Source organism: Bactrocera neohumeralis, chromosome 5 (assembly GCF_024586455.1).
Source record: "Bactrocera neohumeralis isolate Rockhampton chromosome 5, APGP_CSIRO_Bneo_wtdbg2-racon-allhic-juicebox.fasta_v2, whole genome shotgun sequence".
Lineage (NCBI taxonomy): Eukaryota > Metazoa > Arthropoda > Insecta > Diptera > Tephritidae > Bactrocera > Bactrocera neohumeralis.
The window spans coordinates 46926136-46953990 of record NC_065922.1 but is presented as its reverse complement, the minus strand read 5'-3'; the positions used below and the strand labels follow the sequence as shown (position 1 = coordinate 46953990).

General features: G+C 35.8%; 1 protein-coding gene across 9 annotated transcripts; it reads right to left on the bottom strand.

Moving 5' to 3' along the window:
- Nucleotides 1-449: 449 nt before the first annotated feature.
- Nucleotides 450-27618, bottom strand: LOC126758971 (syntaxin-4). 9 transcript variants are annotated; one of them, XM_050473469.1, is made up of 9 exons: nt 26688-27618; nt 18869-19550; nt 16076-16198; nt 4096-4189; nt 3740-3982; nt 1320-1393; nt 813-950; nt 622-732; nt 450-559 (listed from the first exon to the last, which is right to left on the bottom strand). In XM_050473469.1, the coding sequence occupies exons 2-9, from the start codon at nt 18899-18901 to the stop codon at nt 488-490; spliced, it is 888 nt and encodes a 295-aa protein (XP_050329426.1). In that variant the 5' UTR covers nt 18902-19550; nt 26688-27618; the 3' UTR covers nt 450-487. The 9 variants fall into 9 exon arrangements, with proteins under 9 accessions (XP_050329426.1, XP_050329427.1, XP_050329428.1 ...); XM_050473470.1 differs by having other exon boundaries at nt 18869-19516; XM_050473471.1 differs by having other exon boundaries at nt 18869-19409.
- Nucleotides 27619-27855: the final 237 nt, after the last annotated feature.

Genomic DNA, 27855 nt, shown 5'->3' with positions numbered 1-27855 from the left:
TAGTTGATTATAAAATAATATTTTATTTGATAATTTTCATTAAAGTCTATAGAATCGCTCAAAAAACAAGCAAAGCTTCAGTGCAAAAGAGGACTTTGTTCTAGTATAAGAGTTCAATACAGGGAACAACTACTCGAAAATGACACTACATTGTCTTGTTTAATGTAATACTTACTTATTTTCACTTTCATAAATCTAATAATTTACTTTAATTAAACAAAATATATGAATATTTAATATATAGCTGAATCCAATAATAAACATTTAATTTTTTATTCATTTGTTTATTTAAAATTTTCTAAGCAAACTTTCTGTCAGATAAGTGGCAGCACTACATTTGATATTCAACACGACGCTGGGTTATTCACCAACAGCCGCTATTTTTCCTCTTCCTTTGCTAACTGTCAAAAAGTTCCGGTTTGAAACTTTGTTTAAGTGAAAAATTGTCGTGCGTTTGGAATTTAATATAAATATATTTGTCTTTAGTTCATAAATATATACCAATTAATATTAATACAATTAACACAGCCAACGCGATGCCGATGAGCCAAAACTTCTTCTGCAAAACAAAAAGAAAAGGTTAAAAACACAAATTAACTTTAACGCACAACTGTAACTAACCTTTAAAGCTTTCTTTTTCAGCGATTCTGCTTTCTGCAGCTTATTCTGACCTTTATCCACAAAGTGCGTCGCTTGTTGCGCTACAAATTCAACGCGATTTATCGTTTCACTCTGCAAATAAACAATAATGTGAATATAGACAATTTGACAGAGGCAGATCAAAATGCCGCTGTTATTGTTGTTGTACGCACCTGTTCCATTACGAGTGTTTGTATGCGCAGGAATAAGGCGTGCACATCTTCAATGGACTTTTCCAGTTTCTTCAGCTCATTGAAGCGATCCATTAAATCGCGAAGTGTGCGTCGTTCATTTTCGGTTTCTTCTAGAATCTGCAAACAAAATACAACAATAATGTTTAGCATTAGTGTAAATGGATAGTGAGGATAAGAATAACAGAGAATAGTGTTTGTGTAAAGTGGCGGCAGAAGTGTTATTGTAAAGTGGTTGCGAAAAGCGATATTGAAAAGTGTTCATTTAAAATGTTAAGTGATAAGTTAAATCTTAGCGAAAAAAGATATCGAAAAGTAATAATGAAAAGTGTTCATTTATGAGATAGGTTAAATATTAGTGTAAAGTGTTAGTGAAAAGTGCGTTAGTCAAAAGTGTTGGTGTAAAATGTGCGTAAACTGTTCGTGCAAAGTGCTAGTGTAAAATGTTAGTGTAGAGTGTGTGTGTGAATAAGTTTGTATACGACTTACATTGCCAACAAAAAGGTTCGTCGTCTTATTTGCTATCAGTTCTTCAATTTCTTCTTCAGTGGAATTGCAGTTCACTAAAGGTAGGTGAGTAATAAAACTTTATTATATACATACATATAACAATGAAATTAAAATTTAAATATTTTTTTTTTATTTTACAATACCGAAAATCTTAATTAAAAATAATATTGATTTATTTTAAACCCAAATACCTGGTAAAAAAAGTTAAAAAAGATTTTAATCCCAAAAAACGAATACAATTTTATAGCATTTTAGTCAGAAATATTTGTTTTTTTTTTTAATTTAAACCCAAATAACAGGTAAAAAAAATGAAAATTAATTTTTAAACCAAAATAATCAGATTGAATTTTATACTTGTAGTATTCCAGGTAGATTTAGTTTTTCTTTTGTATTCCTTTTCATTCCATTTTTATTTTAAATATATTGTTTATTTTTAACTTAAGTTTTTTACTCTGATTCTGGGGTCGGAAATTCATTTTTTGTTAATTAATTATTTTTTTTTTTATTTTATGGACTCAAAATTAGTTCCTTAAGGGCCTATATCCACATGTAAATAAAAAAAATCGATTTTTTTTCATATTTGAATATAATCTCCAAAAATTTCAATTACATTTCGCAAATGATTTCGGAGATACATATACAGTGGTGGTCAAAACATTTGCAACCATAATGACTATTTTATTTAAAAACATTTTTTTAATTTTTGATAAAGTATTCCTTTATCTATATATGTACATATATTTTTTTATTGGAGGTCTTGTGTATACAAATAATCATAAAAACTGAGACATTAATTCATTTGCTTATGACGGTAAAAAGGCATTAAATAAACCAAAGTCAAAATTCATGTGTTCAAAACATTTGCAACTTTTAAGTATTCTAAAAATATTCCAAAATTTTTATTAATATTTATTTGCATAGCCATTATTTTTAATAACTTCAGCACTTTTTCTAGGGTATTGAAGCAACTAGACTCATGTAACTGTAAGGATCACTTCCAATCTGACGAAAACTTAATCACCATTCCAGAATATTCACTGCCTATTTTTCGTTTAATCATCATCCACATATTCTCAATCGGGGTGAGATCGGAAGGCTGTGCCGGCCACATTACAGTATTTATATGATTTTTTGCTAACCACCTAGACGTGTTTTTAGGGTCTTTATCGTATTGGAAAGTCCATACTAGCGGCAAACGGCAGCATAACATTAGTTTAAATTTACTGCTACCATGTCAGATATACGATGAACTGAACCAATAACATTACCGGAGAGCAGCCCCACATCATAATATTACCCTCTCCGCGTTTTACTGTGGCAGTTGTGTACCTTGGGTTATATTTTGCGCCTTGAGGACGTCGAATATAAGCTTTGCTATCTCAGCCTCGGAGGTTGAATTTCGGTTCATCTGATCATAAAATTGAGTTCCAATTCGGCTTAGTCCAATTTAAGTGTGATCGAGCAAATCTAAACCTCGTTTTTCTATTTTTTGTAGGCAGAAATGGTTTTTTCGAACATCTGTAACTACGCAGATCAAACTCCAAAGGCCGTCTTTTGTTAGTGGAGAGACTGATGTCGAGTTGAACTTCAGTTTTAAAATCTCTTGGAACTACTTTGGGGTATTTTGTAAGGAAATTTTTCTTTGCCGGTTTTCTCTTAGGATTGTAGACCTACCTCCTCTGTGAACTGTGTGAATGTTCTCAGTCCAAATAATACGGCAAATCGTTGATTTCTGTATGGAATTATTTTAACGATATCTTCGAATTTTCTTTTATTTTTGCTTTCAAGACCAAACTGTATTTAAAATCAAAGAACACAAAAATTACTTTAGCAACAAAAAAATTGTATAAACAATGATTTTGGTTGCAAATGTTTTCAACCACCACTGTAAGTTATTTTCTCGGAGCGGTGTTTTTCAGAGGCGGTGAGAAAAATTTCACCGAAACAACTGGACCAATCGACGAAAATTTCCTTGACCTTTCTAGTTACAATTCTCAGTTAATGACCGAAGAATTACTCAAAATTTTGGCGACACCCCAAAAAAAACCGTTTTTTAAAAATAAATTTGCAGTTTAGACTGTCTTAAAAAATCGAAATTATTATGAAAGATCTTATTTTGTATTCATCTATTGTGATAAATTTTTTTTTGGTTTTGGTTTTGAAATAGCTTTAAGCAGGAAAATCTGCCTCGCCGCCAGACATTTTTTCTAAAGTCGTCCTGGATATGCGCTTGCAAGTGGATAAAACCTCTTAAATCCAATTTTGGGATTAAAAATTAAATTTCAATTTTAAGCTATAATTTTTAACTAGACAATTCAAAACAATGAATTTATTTATTATACATTATATACAAGTATTTACGAAGTTAATTTTATATTTTATCAAATCGCAGCACTTACTGATTTTCGAATGCATTTCCAGATTTTTCTTTAGCTTGCGTTCGTATAATTGCAGGAACTCTTCGTTTTTCGTCCATATTTGTATGTAACTCTGATAGAGACCGTAGAAGAGCGTTCGCTTCATGCGCGCCTCCAATGTGAAATCGTTCTCAGGCGGCATGTTCGCTTTGAATTCTTTGAATTTGTTCATCAGCTGATTACCCATTTTTAAATTCTGTGTGCGCAGTTCATCCATTTCCTTTTCTGTGAGAATTGAAAGTGCAAATGTTGTATATGGTTAGTTGCCATATTATTGTTTTCTATGTTCCATGTAAATACAGACATATGTATGTACATGTGTTTTTGTATTAACATACCATTGAAATTTCGTATATTTATTGTTTGCACCATTCGACTCATCGTCTCCAAATTGGCGGATATTTGTGCCAATTGTACTCGTATCTCCGAATACTGCAATTAAGGAGAAATATTGTTATTAAATGATTGAATGATATAATGTTTGAATATGTAAGTAGTTGATTAGCTTTTAAGTTATATTTTAATAGTTATAAATACGAATAATTTCAAGGTATCAAACATAATTTTTTAAATATTTTATAAATATTTCCATAGTTTTAAGGGTATTCGCGATTTTTATACCCTGAACAGGGTACACATTAAGTTTGTCACGAAGTTTGTAGTACCCAGAAAGAAACTTCGGAGATCTTATAAAAAAAAATATATATGTACATATGTATAAATATGTATATATGTATATCATCAGCGTGATGAGCCGAGTCGATTAAGCCAAATCTGTCTGTCCATCACTGATCCATTAGCTTTGAGATATCGATTTGATTATGCACAAGCCATCTTCACCACAAGAAGCTGCATATTTGTCGAAACCGCCAATATCGGACCGCTATACCATATGTCTGCTATACGAACTGAAAGGTCAGAATGAAGTTTTTCTATGGAAAACTTTTTTGTGACAAGATATCTTCACGAAGGCTTTGCCCTCAACCCAAGTAGAACTGAAATAATTTTATTTACCCGGAGGTATAAGATCCCAGACGTACCTCTCCCTTCATTCAGAAGCTCACGTCTCCAACGTGCTGATAAGGTGAAATACCTAGGGCTTTACCTTTATGGGCAGCAAAGGTGGGGGCTCTCACCGAAGATTGGGCTTTACGAAACAGTAGTCAAACCACGAAAAGGCTGCACTTGCTAAGAACGTGTCCATAGAGCCATTCTCATCGACATCTCCAGTGCACTGCGGACTACACCTACAAAATCAGTTAATGCCATTTTACACATAGCTCCAGTGGACATTGCCGGCAGGTGCATTGCAGAGAAGTGCGCTCTAAGGCTCAGGGCATATGAATGGCTTCGAACAAGGACACACCAAAACTCTCTGCTCCTTAAACTGCATTTCTGAAGACTTAAATCATTGCGGTTTTTCCTCTGCACACATAGCGAAGAGGAATATGTAAATGCAGAGGAGGCGCTGAAGAAGAGATGAAGTGAGCTTTTACACGAATGGCTCGAAGTTAGGAGGGAAGGTTGGAGGTGGAGTTTTCTTTAAGGAGCTCTCCGCCAATCTTAGCTTCAGACTACCGGACTACTGTAGTGTTTTTCAGACAGATGTGGCTGCTATTAAGTAGACGTACTGCTACTGAGTGCAGCCTCATTCTGGGAGGTGAGCCTTCACTCCGTTAGCAGAGCGACAATAACAGCAGTGAGCTCGCCAACTTGTGTGGGTGAGGGTTTGCCCGGTTTGTTGATTGATTTCGGCTATAGCCTTTTCGTACAGACAAATTAATTTAGTACATTAAGATTATAATTGAGAAACCAGTTTTGCCTTGCCCACAGCCGGCTACTCGATCAACGATAGCCTCGATTAACGATCAGCTATTATACTTGTTAGTGTTCTTCATTTGGTATTTTTTCTGATGATTGCACACAATCAAATTTACAGCCTGGGCATCAACTGGCATCCCTTCCCTTACGACTATTGTTGATTGACTTAAAACCAAGAATTGTGATCTACAGTGAGATATTTTATTAATATTGAGAAACGGTATGCGCATACTTGACATAATTTATGGAATATATATATTTTACTAGAAAAAACTTGTTTAAGAAAGCTTTCCTCTAAATCTGTTTGCTGGAAATAATAATCTGAAATCAGGTGGTTTCCATTCTATGATATATTATTTCTCTAAAGTGTGTCGGGTATTCAGTTCTGCATGCGCTTGGGCTTTCATTAATTATTTTCTATGTACCATATGCATATGTATGTATGTAATAGGGGCATGTAGCTTTATAAGTACTAAAATCTAAAAGCATATCTTTTGCAAAAGTGTCAATGACATATACAAATACATATAAATGATATGTCTATGTATGTGTTTGTCTGTATGTAAGTAATAATCTAAAAATATTGTTTGTGGATTCTAATTAACCAAAAAGCACAAAAAAGTCCAAGCAAAGCGAATTTTAATCGAGGAAATTAGTTTCGTAAATAATTAGCTCTTATACATACAAACATACGCATATATACTTATATTATATTCTCATACATATATATGCTTATTCACATGATTAATGCCCTCACGTGCTCTACATATTTTATTATTTTATTTGTGCGCTGATTTTTTCTAGTCTAAATATAATGATAAAAATACAAAAGTAAGGAAGTTAGCCCTCCCGTCGCAGCCGAACCTTAGCTAGTTACTCTCACTTTATAAAGAAATAAAAGCTTGTCAAATATTTCGAAAACTGTAAAAAATATATATATTTTTAAATTATAGCTAATAAGTTACAATGCCTTAAGATTAAAAAAAAAAAAAACGAAAAGAAAAAAGTGTTATCTTCGCTTGCACCGAAGCCTACCATAATGTAACGGGGTTTCCATTAGGGAACTACAAAAGTACACCGATAGGGACAGCAAATGACACCATATCTTTCCTCGCTCTTTAGTAAGGTTTTCCATTTCATCTTAGCAAGATATACTATTCCAACAACGAGTCAAAATTATTGAAACTTACTACCGAATTTGCAGTCAGTGGTCTCAACTTAAGAGCGCTACGTCCAATTGTGGTCGTCATAATTGTCCTGTCAGATCAACAATTGAGCGTCTGGTAGAAACATTTGAATTCACAGACACAGTACAAAATATTCCTCTGCCATTGAATCAAAGAAGTGCCCGTGGTGTCGAGAATATTACTGTCGCTAGCGCATCAATTGAGTAAGACCCAAATCAGTCTCCCACTACAAGATCAAACTGACACAAGAACTGAAGCCCCTTGACCACCATAATCGCCGTATGGTCGTGAATTGAGCTGAGCAGCAACTTTAAAATGATCCGGATTTTTACCGTCAATAAGCAAAATATGCGATTTTCACCGTCAACCGTCATTGGGCCGTACTTCTTCCGTGATGACCAAGACCGGCACGATACTGTGAATGGGAATCGCTACCGCTCAATGAAAACCGAATATTTTTGGCCCGAATTGGATGATATGGATTTGGACAATATGTGGTTCCAACAAGACGGCGCCACAAGCCACACAGCGAATGTCACAATCGAATTATTGAAAACCAAGTTTGGTGAACGTTCACCGCAGACAATTGGCCGCTTCGGTTGAGCGATTTGACGACGTTAGACTATTTACTGTGGGACTACGTCAAGTCTATATTCTATGCTAACAAGCCAGCCGATTGATGAACTTCATAGGAATATCGAAAGTGAAATTTCTGCAGTATCGGCCGATTTATGCTTGAAAACCGTCGAAAATTGGGTTCAGCGTATTGACTTCTGTAAGCGTGTTCTTGATGACCATGCAAAAGAAAACCGTCGAAAATTGATCTTCTTGGTTCAGCGTATAGAGGAAACGATGTCTTGGGATGGTCAAAGCGTGCTTTTGATGACCATTTGCGATAATATATATAAAGAAATCGAGTTCCATACATAATGGCACCGAACGTAGTTTCAGACGAATCTTTTTGGAACTTTTCAAGAGCCCATAGAGCGAAACGATGTCGCTTGGGATGGTCAAACGCCAAAAAGGCTATTGAAAAAAGTCCTCTACTTGGATCACCCGTTATAATTATCAAAATATTTTTTTTATAATATTTAATGAATCAATGACAATTGTCAATCTATCAATGAAGGGCATTATGGCTGAATGCGATAAAAAGTAGAAAAATAATACAATATTATCTAAAGTACTCGGCATTTCGAGTGCGTGGTTGTAATTTATTTGAAAGAATTTAAAAGCAAAAATGAAACAAAATGAGTAAATGCTTTCCCATACATATGTACATATGTATGTAATTGCTCCATAAATTGCAAGAATGCGAATGAGAAATAAACACAAATTTACAGTTACAATGACGCAAATCTATTTGAATTAGATGCCAATTAATAACGAACATTTGCTACAAAAAATGATCGCTGCATCCAGAGAAATGCACATTTTTCTAATGAATTGCGAACGCTGCACGCTTATGATAAATATGTACATACATACATATATGTATATGTGTAAATATACAGAAATTGGTATGTACGACGACGTGCATATGTTTAATAATTTCAATTGTTTTTATGAACGTATCGACGCATGTGAGCAATAATTATTGGCGAAACGCTGCACCAATTTCAATAGACATTTACTTGACGCAAAAGCACGTGCACAGATGTATGTATCTATATTAGAGCGGGTTGATTTACAGGGAGTCAAAAAAAAAAACGAGAAATTGCGTATGCGAGAATTGTTCTACGGATCGTTCTAACCAACTTTGCCTAATGGACTATGCGTCTAAAACCGGTTTCGAGTCAGCCATGTTTTGGGTGAAGTTTAATTTTTGGGTATTCTAAAAATTTCTACATTAGTCTTTGAGATGTCCAAATGAAATTTAATACATAGGTATATTTTGACATTCTATTTATCATTACTATACCAAATAGCTCCCATACAACCTATTATTCAGTTATTTTAGTGCCCGCAAGTGAAATGGCAGCGAAAATGAGGAACATTTCTTATATAGCGATTTTATAAAAAAAAATCGACCCGGTATAATGTACATAAGTATATATACAAGTATGTGCATATGCATATACTATATACATATGTTTAGGCTGCTACGTGAGAAAAGTTTCTAATTACTCCAGATACAAAGTAATTGAGGAAAAGTGAACTCAGCAATGCATTCTATGTAAAACTGCGGAGTAAAGATTGTGCTTTTCAGAAAGTTATAGTTCCATGGAAGTCGTCGGTAATGTTTCTGTCGTGATTTTTTGCTTCAATAAAAGCAGGTAATTGGTAGTAGGTGTGGTTTTAAGGCTGGTGTAATGTTTTGTTATTACCATTTTTGACACTTTTTATATACATAAGTAGTTATTCAGAAATTTTCATAATCATGGCAGTATTTGAAATACATACATAAATATGTACAAATATACATTTTTTAAGTCTAAGTTAGTTTAGGTAATTAGATTAAAATATTGAGAGTTATTTTATGACAGAAGTTTTCTTAGTGAGTATATAATTTCAGACAAATTATGGTATAATATAATCCAACTGGAATTCTGGTGAAACAGTAATTTTTGTCAATGTTCACTTAAGGGGTATTCGAGTCTAGAAAAACGAGGTTTGAAATTTTAAATTATTTCCGAAGTTATAGTGTCGTGGCATCAGAATCGGTTAACTTTAACATTAAACCTGTAGCTCTTTTTTCCTGAAACTGCTTTTTTCGCTGCAGTTGCCACATATCTCAAGTTCTAACCCGCCGATTTACTTGATATTCTGCGCTTGAATATTCATGAAATATTTCTCGTATCATTATTTTAAAGCAAATCGCCAAAAAATGAGTGAAAAAATCGAACTTTATTTTTGAGTAGACGCCATTTTATGAAATATATTTATACCCTGAACAGGGTATATTAAGTTTGTCACGATGTTTGTAACACCCAGAAAGAAGCGTCGGAGACCCTATAAAGTATATATATAAATGATCAGTATGTTGAGCTGAGTCAATTTAACCATGTCCGTCTGTCTGTCCGTCCGTCCGTCCGTCTGTATATATACGAACTAGTTCCTCAGTTTTTAAGATATCGTTTTGAAATTTTGTAAACGTCATTTTCTCTTCAAGAAGCTGCTCATTTGTCGGAACGGCCGATATCGGACCACTATAACATATAGCTGCCATATAAACTGAACGATCGGAATCAAGTTCTTGTATGGAAAACTTTCACATTTGACAATGTATCTTCACCAAATTTCGTATAGATTATTTTCTAAGGCAACAATGTAATCTCCGAAAAAATTCCTCAGATCGGATTACTATAGCATATAGCTTCCATACAAACTGAACACATAGTTACTAAAAGATATGCACCTGTGAAGGGTATATTAGCTTCGGTGTAGCCGAAGTTGATGTCTTTTTCGTTTTTTTTTAGTTTTGCAGCTTCTTGACATAGTGACATTCGCACTTGTCAAGATTCCATCATCGTTTTATTTTTTAGCAGACTACAAGGGCAGATGTTAAGGCGATGAGAACACGGTTTTTTCCCTCAACTTCAAATGCGTTCTTGACGTATATTACGTTTTTTTCTTTTAATTTTGTGTAAAAATATCAAATGCTTTTATTTATTGATTACTAAAAAACTTTCGGAATTCGGGTCACTAGACTAGAATACATCCTCAATACGAAAAAAATCTTGAAATCCATCGTATTTTGGTGGAACTTTATGGTGCACATGCTCTAGCTGAGCGAACGTGCCAAAAAAGATCAGCACGATTTAAAAGTGGTGATTTGGCTTCTAAGGTGAAAAATCTTCTGGGCGGCCAAAAATGTTTGAGGATGAGGAACTGAAAGTATTAATCGATGAAGATTGTTGCCACACACCAGAAGAGCTCGCAAAATTTTTGGGAGTTACTCAAGCAGCTGTTTCGAAACGTTTAAAAGCAGTCGGGTACATTCAAAAGCAAGGAAATTTGGTACTAAATTGAAGCTAAACGACGTGGCAAGACAATTTCGCATGTCAGAAATGAAAAGTAGTCGTTATAGTGTCGAGTTTTGACTTGTGATGAATAATGGATCTATTACGATAACCGCAAATGCAAAAAACTATATATGGAACCTGGTCAACCGGCCAAATCAATGCCAACCTCGAATATCTATGACGCCAATGTGCTGTGTATTTAGTCGGATTAGAAGGCTGTGCCTTAATATTCTTCTAATGATTTCTAATAACAGATATAACCACTAATGGAGAATGCTATATACAACAACTCATCAAAATGAGACAAGCGATTGCTAAAAAATGCTCAGAAATTTCCACTTGCCACGAGACAACAATTCTCCATTATGACAACGCTAGGCCTTATGTCGTAAAACTGGTGAAAAACAATTTGGAACTCAACTTATAGCCCAGATCCTGCCTCTGGTGACCATAATTTGCTCGGTGGATGCAGAGCGCCCTCGCTGGAATATGGTTAACTTTGGTTTATGCGATATATGGAATGTTTATCGTCATATTTCTTTTCTGATGAAATGGGTGATCGAACGTACGGCGGAATATCCCTGTCTAAAAGAAACCTCATAAATCTATATTGCAGGCTATTTCGTTCATTATTTGATTTGAAAAATTGGAGGAAGAAAACGCTTTTGGCGCCGAAAAATAAAAAAATAAGTACGAGTACATGTCGGAATTGCTATAAAATTACTAAGCGTTCATCAAACTCAAGAATTCGGAAATTTTTTATTTATGGTTTAAATTTATCTGTTATAATTGAGCTTATCTGAGTAATCTGCGTCAAGCGACGGTACTTGAATTGTACTTTTTGAAGTGTAGTGTACCATGGTACCCTTATAAATGATACAAAAGCATATAAAAGCGTTATGTGACATACATATATGCATGTATTTTATGACCTTATTGGCATAATATTGTAAACATTAGGGTCCATCATCAGGAATGCTCTGGGATTTTTAAGATTTCTTTGTCGATGGATTGACTTTTGGCTTGGGCTTTTATCGCATCGAATTGGGTTCGCTTTATTTATGTGTCTTCTCTAGCAGAAATTATACTTATAGCCCTTATTCAATTTCGAAAAACATTTCGTAGAATTGAATTTACATACATAGTAATATAACTTCAGAAGCAATAAAAATTATTTATAATACTCGTGAAGTGGCTTAGCAACAGCTGATAAGCGTGCTTAGCCCAGTAGTGCTCTACGAGAGCTGCCACTTATACTAATTTCTTTCAAAAATTTTACTATAATAACTAATTTTAAATGTTTTTGGAGTCGCCAAACTGAACTCTGACGGCTCTTTGCCCATATGCCGGCGAGGGAGTTGTGTTGAAGGAGAGGGTCAGTGAGCTTCCTTACGGATAATTCAAAGCTTAGCGGGAAGGTTGGTGGAGGGGTTTACTGTCAGGAGCTCTCTATCAACTGCAGTTTCAGACTTTCTGACTATTTCAGTGTTTTCCAAGCCGAGATTGCAGCGTTGGACCACCATCGGTACATGTGCAAAAGCATTTTGGCTCAAAATCGATTGCAAGAGATTTAGTTACCTTTTTGCCCTCAGTAAGGCTAGCCTCTTCCTTGTTGTGGGGCTTTTAACAGTTCATCTTCATATTGGCGTCCATGCTGTAATGCTGGGAATCTTACCAGCCCCACCTGCAGAAGCTGTATAGAAGAAGATGAGGTGGAAACAACTCAACACTATCTTCTTGACTGTCCCGCGTTTAGGAGGTCAAGACTTAAACACTTGGGAGCGCATACCTTTAGACATCACAACATTCGTAACCTCCGTAACCTCAACTAAAATTTATTGGCTTTGAATTACAATCTGTTGTTGATTTTTTGGAACTTAGTGTCATACAGCGGATCAAAATTGTAACAGAATTCAGTAATATTGGGCGTGTTTTATTTCTTTTCAATATAACGGTGTTTTTAGTTAAGTAATTATGAAAATTATCTACCATAACTCGTATTGTTGAAATTCAAGCCAAGAGCCGTTACAATTTCTATCAACTTTTAGATCAATCCTTGTATTCCATCCAAAATTGTCAAAAGGCACTCAATTCTCCTCAAGTGGCAACACTGATAGTCACCCTCAGGTGTTACACGTACACATACACATCCACATATATAATGACACACTTAAGTAAAGCCTATTACGTATGCATTCTCCTAAGAGTACTCACATATCCGCTAAGTGCATATGCAAACAACACACACACCAACACACAAGCACTTTTCTTGTTCTTTTAAGAACAATGCTCTAAAATGTGTGCTAATTATACAATTTAGGAGCATGTAAATTTGTTTGTTGCTTTTTCGCGGGTTAAATGATATGAAAGTGCAAAATGAGGCCAAATTTATAAATGAGAAAATAATTAGCGCTTAAAACGTTATCAAAGTGGAAGGAAAAAATGTAATAACAAATTACTAGAAATATAATATAAAAAAAATGTGGAGTTGGAAATTAAAAATTAAAAAAATAAAGATTATGTAAAAAAATTTTTTAAAAATATATTACAACAATATAAAAAAATAAACATATTTAAAAAAAATAATAATTCTACCACTTAAAAAATAATTTTAAGATAACTGATTATGAATAGATAAAAATTGTTGTACAAAATTTAAAAAATAAATGCAGCTCCGACCAAAAACGCCAAAAAACTTTTATAAATAGGTAAATAAATTTGCAGAAGTAAATTATTCTTTAAGTATGGATGAAAAAGACGAAACTAAACAAAAACAAAATTATAAATAAACGTAGTGTAATACAATGTGTTAAAAAAAAAAAAAACAAATTACAAAACATAAAAAAATATGACTATGAGGCTAAAAAATTTAATAAAGACAAATAACTAGAAATATACAATTAAAATAATATTTGTTTACCAAAGATTTAATAAAAATATTAAAATTTTATGGAAGAAAAAGATAATAAAATAAAATAATTGTAATTTTGAATTTACGAGTTGACAAAAAAACGCTATTTTAAAAATAATACAAGACTACAGGATTATGAAAAACTAAAAAAATATTATAAAGTTGAATTTTGTTAATTAAAATCAAACTAAAATTTGAATGAAAGTTGGAAATATAAAACCACAAAAAATTAAATAAAGAAAATACAAAACAAAATAAATATATAAATAAAAAATGATAATTGAATACAAAAAAAAAAAAATTTTGGCAAAAGAAGTTGTCAAAAATTATAAAATAATACGAAATTATAGAATAGAAAAATGGAGTTAAAATTACTTTTAATTAAAAATATTAAAATCAAACAAAAATGTGCCTGATAGAAAAGAATAATAAAAAAATAAATACTTAAATTATAAAACTATAATTTAATGCAAAAAAATTAAAACTTTGACATAAGAAACTGTCAAATATTATAAAATTAATTAAATGATTCAAAATTCCAGATTTATGCAAAAAAAAGGTTTAAAATGATGTTATTGTAGATTAATTAAAAATTGAAAAATATATGAAAAAACTCAGTAAATAATTATATTTAAACATTCAAATAAATAACGGGTGATCCAAGTAAATGTACTTTTTTGATAGATCCCTAGTGGTCATGTCAAGCTGTCATGTTATTTTTGTTCAGTGGCATTTCATCTTGGAAAGACTTACGCCCGAACAACGTTTACAAATCTTTCAACTTTATTACGAAAATTCACGTGCTGTGAAGAATGTGTTTCGCGCTGCGATGAGCTTATGGTCAACATAATCGGCCAACTGAGTGTACTATTAGCAACAACATCACCCAACTTGAGACCCGGCATTCATAATTGGATAACATTTGACCGGATTACATTTGAATGTGCCACATCCAGTACGCAATGAAGAAAATATAGCAAGCAGCCGTAGCTGAGCGTGTACGCGGAGACCGAGGAGAGTCGATTCGGCGTATGGAACGACTAGGCGCATTTTACGTAGTGATCTTAAATTGAAAGGGTACAAAATACAGCTTGTGCTGAAGCCGCTCGACCTTCCCAAGCGACATCGCTTCGCTCTATGGGCTCTTGAAAAGTTCCAACATCATCCGACGTTTTTGAGCCGAATTTTGTTTAGCGATGAGGCCTATTTCATCACATTTTGGACGAAGAGCAACCTTAAGAGATTCAAGACTTGCCATAACATAAAAAACAACGGTATTGTGTGTTTTACAGGCCAGTGGAGTTAACGATCCATATTTTTTCAAAGTTATGCCGATGAGAACGTAACCGTCAATGGCGACCGTATTTTTAATTATCGCACCATGATAATCGACTATTTGATTTCTAAAACTGAAGCTCGTGATCTCGGTGACATTTGGTTTCAACAAGACGGTGTCACTCCCCACACAGCGCATCAATCAATGGATTTATTGAGAGAACACTTCGGTGCGCAGATAATTTCACGTTATGGGCCGGTCGATTGATCACCAAGATCGTGTGATATTACACCGTTAGACCGTTTCCTGTGAGGATATGTAAAATCTAATGCCTATGCGGACAATCCCGCTTCGATGCAGGTCTTGCAGCAAAACATCACCCGTTTCATTCGTCAGTTACCAGTCGAAATGCTCTAACGAGTCATCGAAAATTGGACTCAACGGATGGACCATATGAGACGTAGCCGAGGCCAACATTTGAAAGAGATAATCTTCAAAAAATAACTGCCAAAGAATGTGTTCGAATGATAATAAACATTCCCCATTCAATTTGAAGATTCTGTGTTTTTCTTTAAAAAAGTGGGGAACCTTGAATAGATCACCCTTTATGACAAAGTATGATTAAAAAAATACATAAATAGAAAGAATTAAAAAATTAAAAAGATAATAAATAAAAATATAAATAAAATTATAAAAAGTGCGCAGATGAAATAAATTTGAAAAAAATAAAAGAAATTATAACTGTGCGATGCGATTATTAAACTCACAATATATAACACTTCATATACCATACCTACATATATATGCATAAGAAAGATTTTTGCATTCTAACACATAGTCACTGAATATGTAAATATAAACATATATATGTATATAAATATGTATGTATGTGGGACTATCAGCTTAAGCATATTTAATAGCGCCTATCAATAAGTAAACCGCATTGTTATTGTCTTTCTGGAAGATGATTTCTTTGTTAGACCAGCCGACTTTAAGAAGTCGCCTACACTTTTAAGCACATATGTACACATATATGTATGTATGTACATATTCATACATTTGCATAGGCTATTGTGCACACAGTTTCTTGCCTTGTCTTTGGTGCCATCTTGCACTTTAAATACTCGCATGTTTTTGATTATAAGTAAATTTATTTACCGGATTGAGTATCGCGTCCATGGGTGCACTCATCTCTGCGAATTTGAGCTCGACGTTGCTGGAGCGCTGAAATAATGCCGAACCATTCGTGCCGGAGACGGTGGACAGCACGCTGCTGGAGCGCTGCGAAAACAAATAAAATATTTGTGAAGCAAATCATGAAAAGTAAACAATTCTTTATCATTAAATCTATTTAATTTTATAATTAAATAATTAAACGTTACAAATTTCAAATTTCGAAGCCATTGAACAACCCCAATTCACTCATAAATATTGTCTCAATCACACACACTAACCGGTTTTATGTTTCGTTTTTTTTTTTTTTTTTTTTTCAACTCTGTTAGTGATCAGCTGATGCGCCTTGTCTTCATACAATCACGGTCTAACGGTGTCCGCCAGTCTGCAGCTGATTGCTATCAATTTGTTTGCGCGATTATCGAACATGAGACCAATGCAATTGAAAAAGCACCGATTTACTGATGTCTTTGCAAAACAAAAAAAAATGGTTTTAATATTCAAATAAGAACAAAACACGTCCGCCCTGCCGATGGTGCTGCCAAATCTGCGCAATTTGCGCCTACCACTGCCGTTACTCACTGCTGTTAGCCATATTTTCTGCTGGCTGCAAGCGCTAAGTGCTCTACTGATTGTCGCCGAACTCTCTGTGTGCGCCGATGTGACTCGCCTGCTTGTTTGTTGTTGGCCGTTTGCACGCGCTTCCACCCTTCCTGTTGCCAATTACGCTTACCCACCACACAAACGTATGTACTTTTAGACGTGCAATTAAATTTACACCTACGAATGGTGTTGCCACGTGTTCATAAAACTTTTTGAAGTTTATGGATTTGGGTATTATATTTTTGCCGTTTTGAACAAGAAGAGGTAGAAGTCATATAGCTACTTGTTTCATAACGGTACCAACATTTTGCTAACATCTTAGCAGAAATGTAAAATTTTCTATGGAAATTAATTGCTGTGACATAACAGTGAAGAAGCATAGTCTTAATAGACATTGGGGCGATGTCAAATCTTCAAGAGTGCTAGGTAGAATGTAAACTCAATGATGTTGTGTCTTTTAATAGTTCCAATCGCTGGGTTAGGCTATTCCAATTGCGCTTACTTCAGATTTTTCTTGCAAATTAGACTAGTGGCCTAATGTTTTGTATAGAAAACGTTCTGGATCTAGCTATTGTTGAAGAACCTTTGTCGCACTGGCTATAAAGTTCAATAAAAAATTGAAAATCGAAAAGCTTCTTTGAGTTCTATATCTAGTCAATCGTCGTTCCGCTAGTCAGTTTTTCACCAACTAAATCGTAATCAGAGGATGTAGTCATATGCAGCAGTTCACGCAAGTGAGGAAAGTTTTCTGAGCGCCATTCACTTGGGAGTGAGACCAAAAACGATTCTTTTACTTATGACGATTCTAAGCTCATGACTTCCCGCTTAGACCAGGTATCTTTTGGGCAGCCAAAGACCATCCGTTTGAAGGCGTGCTAAAGGTGAACCATTCTTCCCCAGAGTTGTGCGCTGCTTGGAGACGAATCTTCAAAATTCACAACCTTTTGCTTCAACTAATTAGAGTTAACTTATTTCCTATTTCCTACTGTGTGTGTCCGCGGTCATTTCAAAAGTTTTACTACGAACTGAGTTTCTACTTATGAGCTCATTGATTAAGACTTATGAGCTCTATAATTTCCAAAGGCTTCGGGTTATATACTGATTTCCGTGTCATTAGGATCTTGGCATACCGAAAATATTTTTATATTTTGAAAACGTTCTATATGATTTTCGCTGCTTAAGGTCGCAACAACCAAACACTATATCAAAGCTAAGATCTTTGGTGAACCGACAACCATTCACATTACTCAGTTGACTCTTATGAACGCTGAAGTCGACAGAAACATGGTAAATAAAACCAAAATCCCATGAAATGAGCTACCTGAGTGCAAAACTGCAAAAGTCTTGTACAAAATGGTAGATCAGAAGTACACAAAACTCCTAGTGGCACTCGATAGAAGAGACTGTAGGCACATGATGAGAATACTAACTGGTCACTGTCTGGTGGCGACACATGCCCGCAGGACGGGATTGACAGATCGAAAAGACTGCAAGAAATGTCTACAGCAAGGTACCAAGGAAACAATGGAACATCTCTTGTGCACTTGTCCCGCATTGGCAAGACTATACTATAACCATCTGTTTGAACTCGCGTCAAGCGCAGGCATCCTAAAGGATGACTACTCCACTAGCAGCTAATAACTGAACTCCATCTGTTATCGCAAACGACCAAAACTGGTCTATGCTTGGCTTATTAGCCTACTAAATTAACCTAATCTATCATATGATCACTGGAGGCTCCATTAACATGACAGTATCTATGAGCTTCAAGAAAAATATTCTAATTAAGATGGCATATTATAAGAGCTTCACTATACGAATAACTTTGAGGCTGCTCTAAACTTCTTTGAACTACCATGCATTGCTGCTTAAATAAATAATAAAAATATTAATAAATACAGTAAATAAATATTTTAAAATTTTAACACCAAAAACCTCAAAGGTCCAAGCAGTTATCGGGCATATTTGCACATTTTTGGCATTATTCCACTTTCAATTTGGTGGCAACACCGCTTAGATCTTTCAAACACTAATATGCTAACACACACGGGCAACGCGTTGTTATCTGCACTCTCCCAACTCTCAAAACCCCACCGAAAATAATCTACCAACATACACATGCACTTAGATTTTAGAGTATTTGTGTGAGTATGTGTGTGTGTGTGTTGAATTTACCTGTAGCAGCTCCGGCAGTCTGTCTTTAACCATTGTTGTTGCTGTTGTTGCTATATACGAGGCAGCGCCGGCTGTTAATTAAATATTTTTGCTGTTTTCCTGTTGTTAATTCGTCGTCGTCGTTGTTTTTGTTGTCAGCGCTCGCTGTTGTTATCACTGATAGTATTTTACGGCAAATTCGTTTTTGTTACGAAACGAATATTTACGCTCGTTGTTGACACTTTGGCTTTAAGACTGCGCCAAAACTGAGACGTTTTCATAAGAACACAAAACACGCTCGTGGAGCGAGCAGCCGCCCCTCTAAACAAATGCTATTAGTATTTTCAGTATTTTTTCGTGTTTTGCACTACTTTTTATATATTTTATGAGTATTTAGATTTTGTGTATATAAACGCTCTATTGCACAACCATTTATAGCACTTTTATCACTTGTCATATCTTTTATTTTTTAATGATAGCACATATTCCTCAGTTTTCTTATCTTTTTGGCGATAGCATATATTTAGACTTTATTTGCGTATCGAATATAGTTTCCTTGAGTCTGTAATTATTTTTAAAGTTAAAATTAATCAGTTTCTATTAAAAACTAGTTTATATTGTGTTAAAAAACGTTTATATACACTTTCGAACTTGTCACCAACGGGGAAGCTATGTACGTTTAGAATATAGAATGTTGCGAGTTCTAGAAAATTTGAGTATTTTTGTTTTAATAGATGTATGAATCAGTTAGATTTCTAAAGTAAGAAGCAGACACGAATATTGTTTGGCGGTTTATGTTTGGTCCACGCAGCTTTGCTTGCGGCTGATCCAAGTAAGGATACTTGATTCAATAGCCTTTTTGTAACAGAACACGCGGGAGTCGTGTCAAGCTGTTATGTTATTTTTGTTGAGTACAGTTTGGAATTTCATCGTGGAAAGACTTACGTCTGAACAACGTTTAGAAATCATTCAAAGAATGTGTTTCGCGCGATTCGCTCAACTTATGATCAACATAAGCCGCCTACGGAGCAACTATTCGCAACACCATTACCCATCTTGAGACCCAGCTTTTTTTATTGGATAACATTCGACCGAATAGACCATGTCCAGCAAGCAGTGAAGAAAATATACCGTGGAGAGTCGATTCGGCGCCATTCGCAGCAACTCGGACTGACGTATGGAACGACTTTGCGCAGTTTACGTCGAGATCTTGAAATGAAAGCGTACAAAATACAACTTATGCAAGAACTGAAGCCATTCGACCTTCCCAAGCGACATCGCTACGCTCTATGGGCTCTTGAAAAGTTTCACGAAGATCCGTCATTTGTGAACCCAATTTTGTTCAGCGATGATGCCCATTTCTGGATCCAATGCGTATGTAAACAAGCAAAATTGCCTCATTTGGGACGAAGATCAATCCGAAGAAATTCAAGAGCTGCCACTTTTTCCAGAAAAAAAAAACGGTTTGGAGTGGTTTCTGTACCGGTGGAATTATCGCCATGATAACCAACTATTTGATATTTGAAATTGGAACTCGTGATCTCGGCGACATTTGGTTTCAACAAGATGGCGCCACTTCCCACACATCGTATCTATCAAAGGATTTATTGAAAGAACACGTCGGTGAGCAGATAATTTCACGTTTTGGGCCTGGCGATTGGCCGCCAAGATCGTGTGAAATCAAATCGTTACACCTATTTCTGTGTGGATATGTAAAGTCAAAGTCTATAAGGGCAATCCCACTTCAATTCAAGCCTTGACAATGCTCGAACGACCCATTGAAAATTGGACTCAACGGTTCAATAATCCGAGATAAATGCCAAAGAATGTTCTTTTGAAAGATGATAAACATTCCAAATTAGATTCTGTGTATTTTCTTTAAAAAAGTAGGAAACCTCGAAATGAATCACTCTTTATTAAAAGAGCTTTACATTTTAGTATTGAATAATTTTGTTGAAATACTTCTTCTGTAATTTTAATATTACATTTTCTTTCGATTTGAGTTCAACAACGATTTTTGAACTTCTATTGACAAGATTTTAAACTCTTTTCCTGTTTGCTATCTGAGACGCTTTCCAACAAATGTGGCAGGTAGTTTTCTTAGTATTTCAGCATTATTCTTCCCGTGCGTGTTCCATGGTACCCAAGGATGGTTGATATTGCATCTGGGGATATGGGAATATTTTCACACCCATAAAAATCCACCCACAAAATCCAATCCAATCATTTGAAAACTGATAAAAATGCGATATTAAAGAATTTAACAGCAAATTATGAAGGCATTTTAGGGTGCCAAGAGAAGCGATGTAAAAATTGGACAGTGGGTGTGGCATTCAGATGAAATCTCATATCTCAGGAATTTAAGCAAAAATCACAGTACAAAAATGGGCCAAATCGGACAACAGGCACGATCATATCCATATGATTTCTTCAATATGTGAGAGAGCGAGAAATAGATCGAGCCAATAATATCTCTAAAACTATTATTGATCTACTTATATTAGGTTGTCAAATATCTCCCTCCGCTTTTTTGCTCTTTATTCAATGTTACAGTGATCGGATTTCCTTCAAATATGGGTTTGATAATCTGTTTCCAACTAGATGGCAACTTCATAATACCCCCTCCTTTTTTGCGAAAAACTCGGACAGCCACTTTTCACACGCCTCTTTTGAGTTCAACGTTACACCAACAAGGGCATTCGCCATGGACGGGAACAGATGGTAATCACTTGGCGCTATGTCCGGCTATCTGGTGGATATGATAAAACCTCCCATCCGAGTTCCCGTAGTTTCTGACGAGTCATCAACGAAGTGTATGGTTTGGCGTTGTCCTAGTGGAACACTACACCTTCCTGTTGGCCAATCCTGTATGCTTCTGGTCGATCGCCTGCTTCAAGCGGTTAAGTTGTTCGCAGTTGATGGTAGAATTAAGCGTCTGGCCATATCGGACTAGCTCATAGTGGATGATTCCCTTCCAATCCCAATACACAGCAGAACCTTTCAGGCCGTCAATCCCGGCTTGGCCACTGTTTGGGACGATTCACCGGCCTTCGACCACGACCGTTTTCGCTTGATAGTGTCGTATGTGATCCATTTTTGTGTATCTAGCCTTCTTCACGAGATGCCACATGCCGATCTAGCTTGATGTTTTCCATGATTTGATCGGTATTCGTCGTCACAGGTCTTCCGCCGGCTGGCTTATCCATGGTGTCGTTTTCACCCGCTCTGAATTGTCGAAACCATTCTTCCGCAGTTCGAAGTGATAGAGTACCATCCGCCAAAACACCATTAATCTCAGGGAACGTTTCTCATAAATTTTTACACTAGCTTAAAAAATTTGTTGTTGGATTGCATACTAAAATCAGTTTACGCAAATACAACTCTGAACGCTGTTTTCGGATCGTTATAACTTATAACTTTATGAGACTATGTGGAACCCCTAACTGTGGTTATGATTCTGATATTTCATCGGATTAAATGAGATCGGGATCTGAATTTGTAAACGTGAGCTGTAATGCTTTCCGCACAACGAAGTTTTTTTGTGAATTGAGGAAAAAAATGTGATACAGTATTGACGAAACTTTCCGAGCCCAGCAAAGGGCTCAATGAAAAGCAACTAGTTCCTGTACTAAAACATCCAAAAAATAAATGAAATGTTTGTAAATATTCGTGTAGGCAACTCATCCTAAACGCTTAAAGTTGATACTCAGCATTATTTATAATTTGTGTGGGGTATATAATGTTCGAAGTCACCTGAATTCATTTAGTCTTATTGTGGAAGTGGAATCATTGAGAATATGACGAGGTGCATATAATCGTTTTACAAAGGTTTGTTTTATGGCTAAGCAGCTTTGGCAATGTTCGATCATATTTTGTATTTACAAAAAACAAAAAAAACAATAAATTGTTGCAATTTCTAATTTTGGATTCTTTTGTTAATTGAATTTAAGATTGCTGGTATTACATCATCTGGTATTTGCTTTGATCAAATTTCGAGTATAACCTGATATGTTATACTATATAAATTCCCTTTTTAATAAAAGTTAACCATTCCGTTTCTAATAGTATATGCAAGTAACGCATTTATTATGAGAGTTGTAAACATTTTTTTTTTGTATTGTAAGCTTGATTTTTAGATTAATCCCCTTTTAAACAGATATCGAGCTTTCTAGGGCAGCATAACGTCTAAGCTTTCGTATTTGGCCTGTATTTTGTCCCGTTATATCGTTTTTGGTTTAAAGAAGTAGTGGCCAAAATTGCATGACTATTTTGTGCTCAGTTTTCCGATTTTGTCTGGCCGCGCTGCACTTTAGTATATGAGAGGTCCTAACTAAGATCTCTTGGCTGTAATTCTAAATGATCTTTACCAAATTTAATCTTTTAGAGTTTCGTTTATTTACTTTACTGAAAATTAGCCAGTAAGATGTATTTGAGTCCAAGTTTGCGGATATATAATATATATTCATAAGTACAGTTGTGAGGAGCATTTGGGCAGACCCATTTAAACCGTTTCCGGATGACTAAAGAATTTAATGAAAAGTGCTTTAATAATAAAAATGTACTTGGATATTAGTTATCGCCTGGTCAATATGATTTGTATTTAGTCCTACCCTCAAAAGCCGCGTATATAAATTAGAAAGCTTTCGCATTATTAGTTTGTGAGTGAATCAACTTTTATTGCCAAAAAATTGGTAGAAAGGAGTTTCGACAGGAAAAATACAATTGAAGCAAAAACTTGGCTTGATGACGAGTTTCCGGACACTCCCCGAGAAAATCAACCATCAAAGATTCGTATGCCAAGTTTAGACGTGTTGAAATGAGCATCCAAAACGGTGAACGTAGTGGACGCCCAAAGCAATTTCTTCCGTCGAAAACATCAAAACGTCCACCAAATATTTTGGTATGAAGTTGTTTGATATAGTAGGTACTCTATAGATAGCAACTGAACTTGTAGATAGTATCATTCACCAATGTTTGAGTATGAGAAGGCTTCGTTCAAAGTGATTGCCGCACGAGCTTACTTTTTACCAAAAACAACGACGAGTTGATGATTCGGAACACTGTTAGGATATATGTCAATGGATGAAACATGACTCTATTAATTCACTTTAAGGTCCAACCGACAGTCGCCCGAGTGAACTGCATATGATGAACTCGCTCCAAAACGTGGAAAGAGGTAACAGTCGGCTGGCAAGATTATGACGTCTGTATTTTAGAATGTGCTTGGAGTAATTTTTATTGACTACCTTGAAAAAGAAAACACCATCAACAGCGACTATTACATAGCGTTATTAGACCGCTTGAGTGACGAAAGCGTTGAAAAACGGCCGCATTTGAAGAAGAAGAAAATGCTGTTTCATCATCACAATGCACCGTGTCACAAGTCAGTGAAAATATGGCAAAAATTCCTAAATTGGGCTTCGAATTACTCACGCATTCTTTTATTCTCCAGATCTTGCTCCCAGCGATAATTTGCTATTGTCAAATTTCAAAAGAATGCTGGTTGAAATGAAATTTTCGTCGAATGAAGATGCGATCGCCGAATCTGAGGCGTCTTTTGAAGCAAAGGCGAATCGTACTATAAAAATGGTATCGAAAAGTTGTAGGGTCGCTATAATCAGTGTATAACTCTTGAAGGGAAATATTGCGAGAAATTTGTGAAAATGGGAAGAAAATAGAAATTCGTGATTCAGTGGCGATCTGCTCAGATATTTTCAGTCTTTATGCAACATTACATTAGTTCTTAGTGATTTTTTCGATCTTGATCAAAAGCTGAATAAATTTCGCATAGACCTTATTATTTAAGAATGAACAGCTACTTAAACCCTCTCATATTATCCTCTATAGGATAATTGAAACTCTTGAATTACTTTGGTTAAATAACGTATATTTTAAATGAATTCGATTAAAATCACCCAAAATTAAAACGGAATGAGATTGTATAATTACATGAGTTCTTCTAAGCGAATTATACCCTCATTTTTTGAGATATCGATCTAAAATTTTGCACACATATTATAATTTCCTCACCAAGAAGCTGCTCATATCGACTTTTCCAAGTGACATCGCATCGCTCTATGAGCTCTTGAAAAGTTCCAAGAAGATCCGACGTTTTCGAGCCAAAATTTGTTCAGCCATGAGAGCCATTTGTGGCTCAATGGATATGTAAACAAGCAAAATTGCCGCATTTGGGACAAAGAGCAACCTGAAGAAACTCAAGAGCTGTAATTTCATAAAGAAAAAATACGGTTTGGTGTGGTTTGTGGGCCGGTGGAATCATCGGTCCATATTTCTTCAAAAATGATGCCGGTGAGAACGTAACCGTCAATGGCGAGCGTTATCGCGCCATGATAACCGACTATTTGATGTCTGAAATTGAAGCTCATGATCTCGGCGAGATTTGGTTTAAACAAGACGGCGCCACCTCCCACATATCGCTTCAATCAATGAATTTATTAAGAGAACACTTCGTTGAACAGATATTTTCACGTTTTGGGTGGGTCGATTGGTCAGCAAGATCGTGTGATATCACACCGTTACCCTTTCTTCTGTAGGGATATGTGAATTCTAAAGTCTCTGCGGACAATCCGGCTTCGATTCAGTCCTTGGAGCAAAACATCCCGCTTATCATTCGCCAGTTACCAGTCGAAATGCTCTAACCAGACATCGGAAATTGAACTCAACGTATAAATTATTTGAGATGTAGCCGCGGTCAACATTTTAAAGAGACAATCTTCAAAAAAATAAATGCCAAAGAAAGATCTTTCGAATGATAATAAACATTCCCCACTAAATTTGATGGTTCTGCTTTTTTTTTAATAGTAGGGAACCTTGAAATGGATCACCCTTAAGCTGGCATACAAGTTCTTGTGAGGCATCTTTATATTTGTGAATGGTATTAGCTTCGAGTTGGTGAGTTGGTTCAGAGAAAAGTCGCTGCTGTTACAGTTCAAAGTTCAAGTTCAAAGTCAAAGTCTAGCCTTCTAGAAGGTTCAATAAGCAAGCAAAATTACATCAATTGAAGCGAAATTAGTATTTATTTAATGCAAATAGACATGACTTGAAGTGATCTTCCGTGAAGGGAATTTCTCTGTGAATTATAATTATACTATTAAGTAATAAGTTTGCGATTTCCTTGCCTATTACGACAGAGCTGTGAATGTAAAGTGGAAGTCTAGTGTATTTATGCTCGTATGTAAGTCAGTATGTAGAGCTTTCGATTCACTCATCTAAACATTTACAAACGTATGTACGTAGGTGTGTGTGCATAAACGGAACGCCGTTGATAAATAGCATCCGAGATTTATTGTAGAGAGTATAAATTAATATAGCTTTGTAATTGTTGTTGTACTGAACTCAGCAGTATCCATTAGTATTACGGACGTATATAGTATTTCTGCGGTTTTGCAAGTAACACCTGCTAGCAGCAGTTTCTTTTCAAATACGTCATTAGTCACACGCACACAGACACGAATCTAATATTTATTTAGCACTTGTTAGTAGTTAGACTAGACGCGCTAATTTCACTAGAATAACAGCATGAATCAGCTGATGTCACTAGAAAACCCATTACTTTGCATTTTTTTGAGTTTTAAGCACCATTTCATATTCTCTATTTCCTTTAACATTTAGTCAAACAAATTTGTATGGAGAATTCGTTTTTTCACTTTTTGTTTTTTGTACCAAAATTTACTCGAGGCAACGCGCTCAAGTTCTAAAATTGCCTGCAATTTGCCTCAAGCGCTCGGCGGCTTGGCGTGGCACGTACGCGCGATCACTGCCACAATCCACGCGATCACCGATCAGCGATCCGCGCTGACAGCTGTAGCTTACACATTACCTTGAAACGATTATTCACTTGTGTTTTCCATATATTACGCTCGTTTATTTTTCTCTTACTTCTTGCTGCTGTCGGCGCATGCTAGCGCTAAGTATGTACGAGCGTTGTGGCAGCCAGGCGCATGCTAGGATTAATTGTCGCCTTGTCGCCAGCCTTACTACGCCACGCTAGATAGATAAGTTAAGTTGTCTTGTCACTCGGCCGCTGTGGCGATAAGCGTACGCGCTCGCGTTACTTTCGCAAAATGATACATTAAAGTAGTTTTATAATAAATGAAAATTGAGGTAGCTGTGCGTTGTGACGGACGGCCGCAAAAAACGCGCGTCAGAAGTGTACTGAACGCGGCGAGCGCAAGGCGGTATTTGCTTGCCAGCCGCTCAGCGCTGTGCAGGCGCGCGTCGCGATTGCGAATGCGCTGCTATGCTTTTGATTGCGCGCCCGGCTTCAAGTAAGCGCTGGGGATGGCGGCGCTGTTGAAGAGTGTATAGTGCTGATTACGAATGTATGCAAGACGTTGGTTGCGCGTCGTTGTTGCGTCAGCGGCTGTTATAGCAGCGCATTGAAAGGCAGCGCATAGTATGTTTCGCTTTCTGTGGTTATCAATTATTAAAAATGTATACAATACATTCTTTGCGGTATTTTTGCCCACTTTGTTGTTGCTGCTATATGGAGCGCCTCTATTTACACAGCCTTTTAGTATGTAAGGCGCGCTCTGTGCACAATGTTCTTTGTTGTTATCGCACTTTTTTCTTACTCATACTGAAATGATATGATTAGCACCGGCAAGCGGCGTAGACGCTGTTTAAAGTATGTACGCGAGAGCGCGTTCTCCACTAAATCGACACAAAGTTGTTGTGTTTAATTTCTCAAATAATTTATTTGCGTGCACGAAAAGTGAAGCGTTTCCTCGCGCGCGACTGCTAACTTCGCGACGCCGCTTAGAAAACATCAATGATAGCGTGTGCTTTTTTTCTCAGCTCAATTGCAATAGAAACTTGTACAGCGTGCGCGAAGGTTGTGGGTACCTATATATAGTACATTGTAATTGGTTGAATGACTTATTGAGTGTACGCGCGCTTGCCATTACACTGTTGCTGTAATCGACGCGCGGTCGGTTTCGTTTGCGCGCGTTGTGCCTTTGCAATTTGAACTCAATTCTGAAATGAAA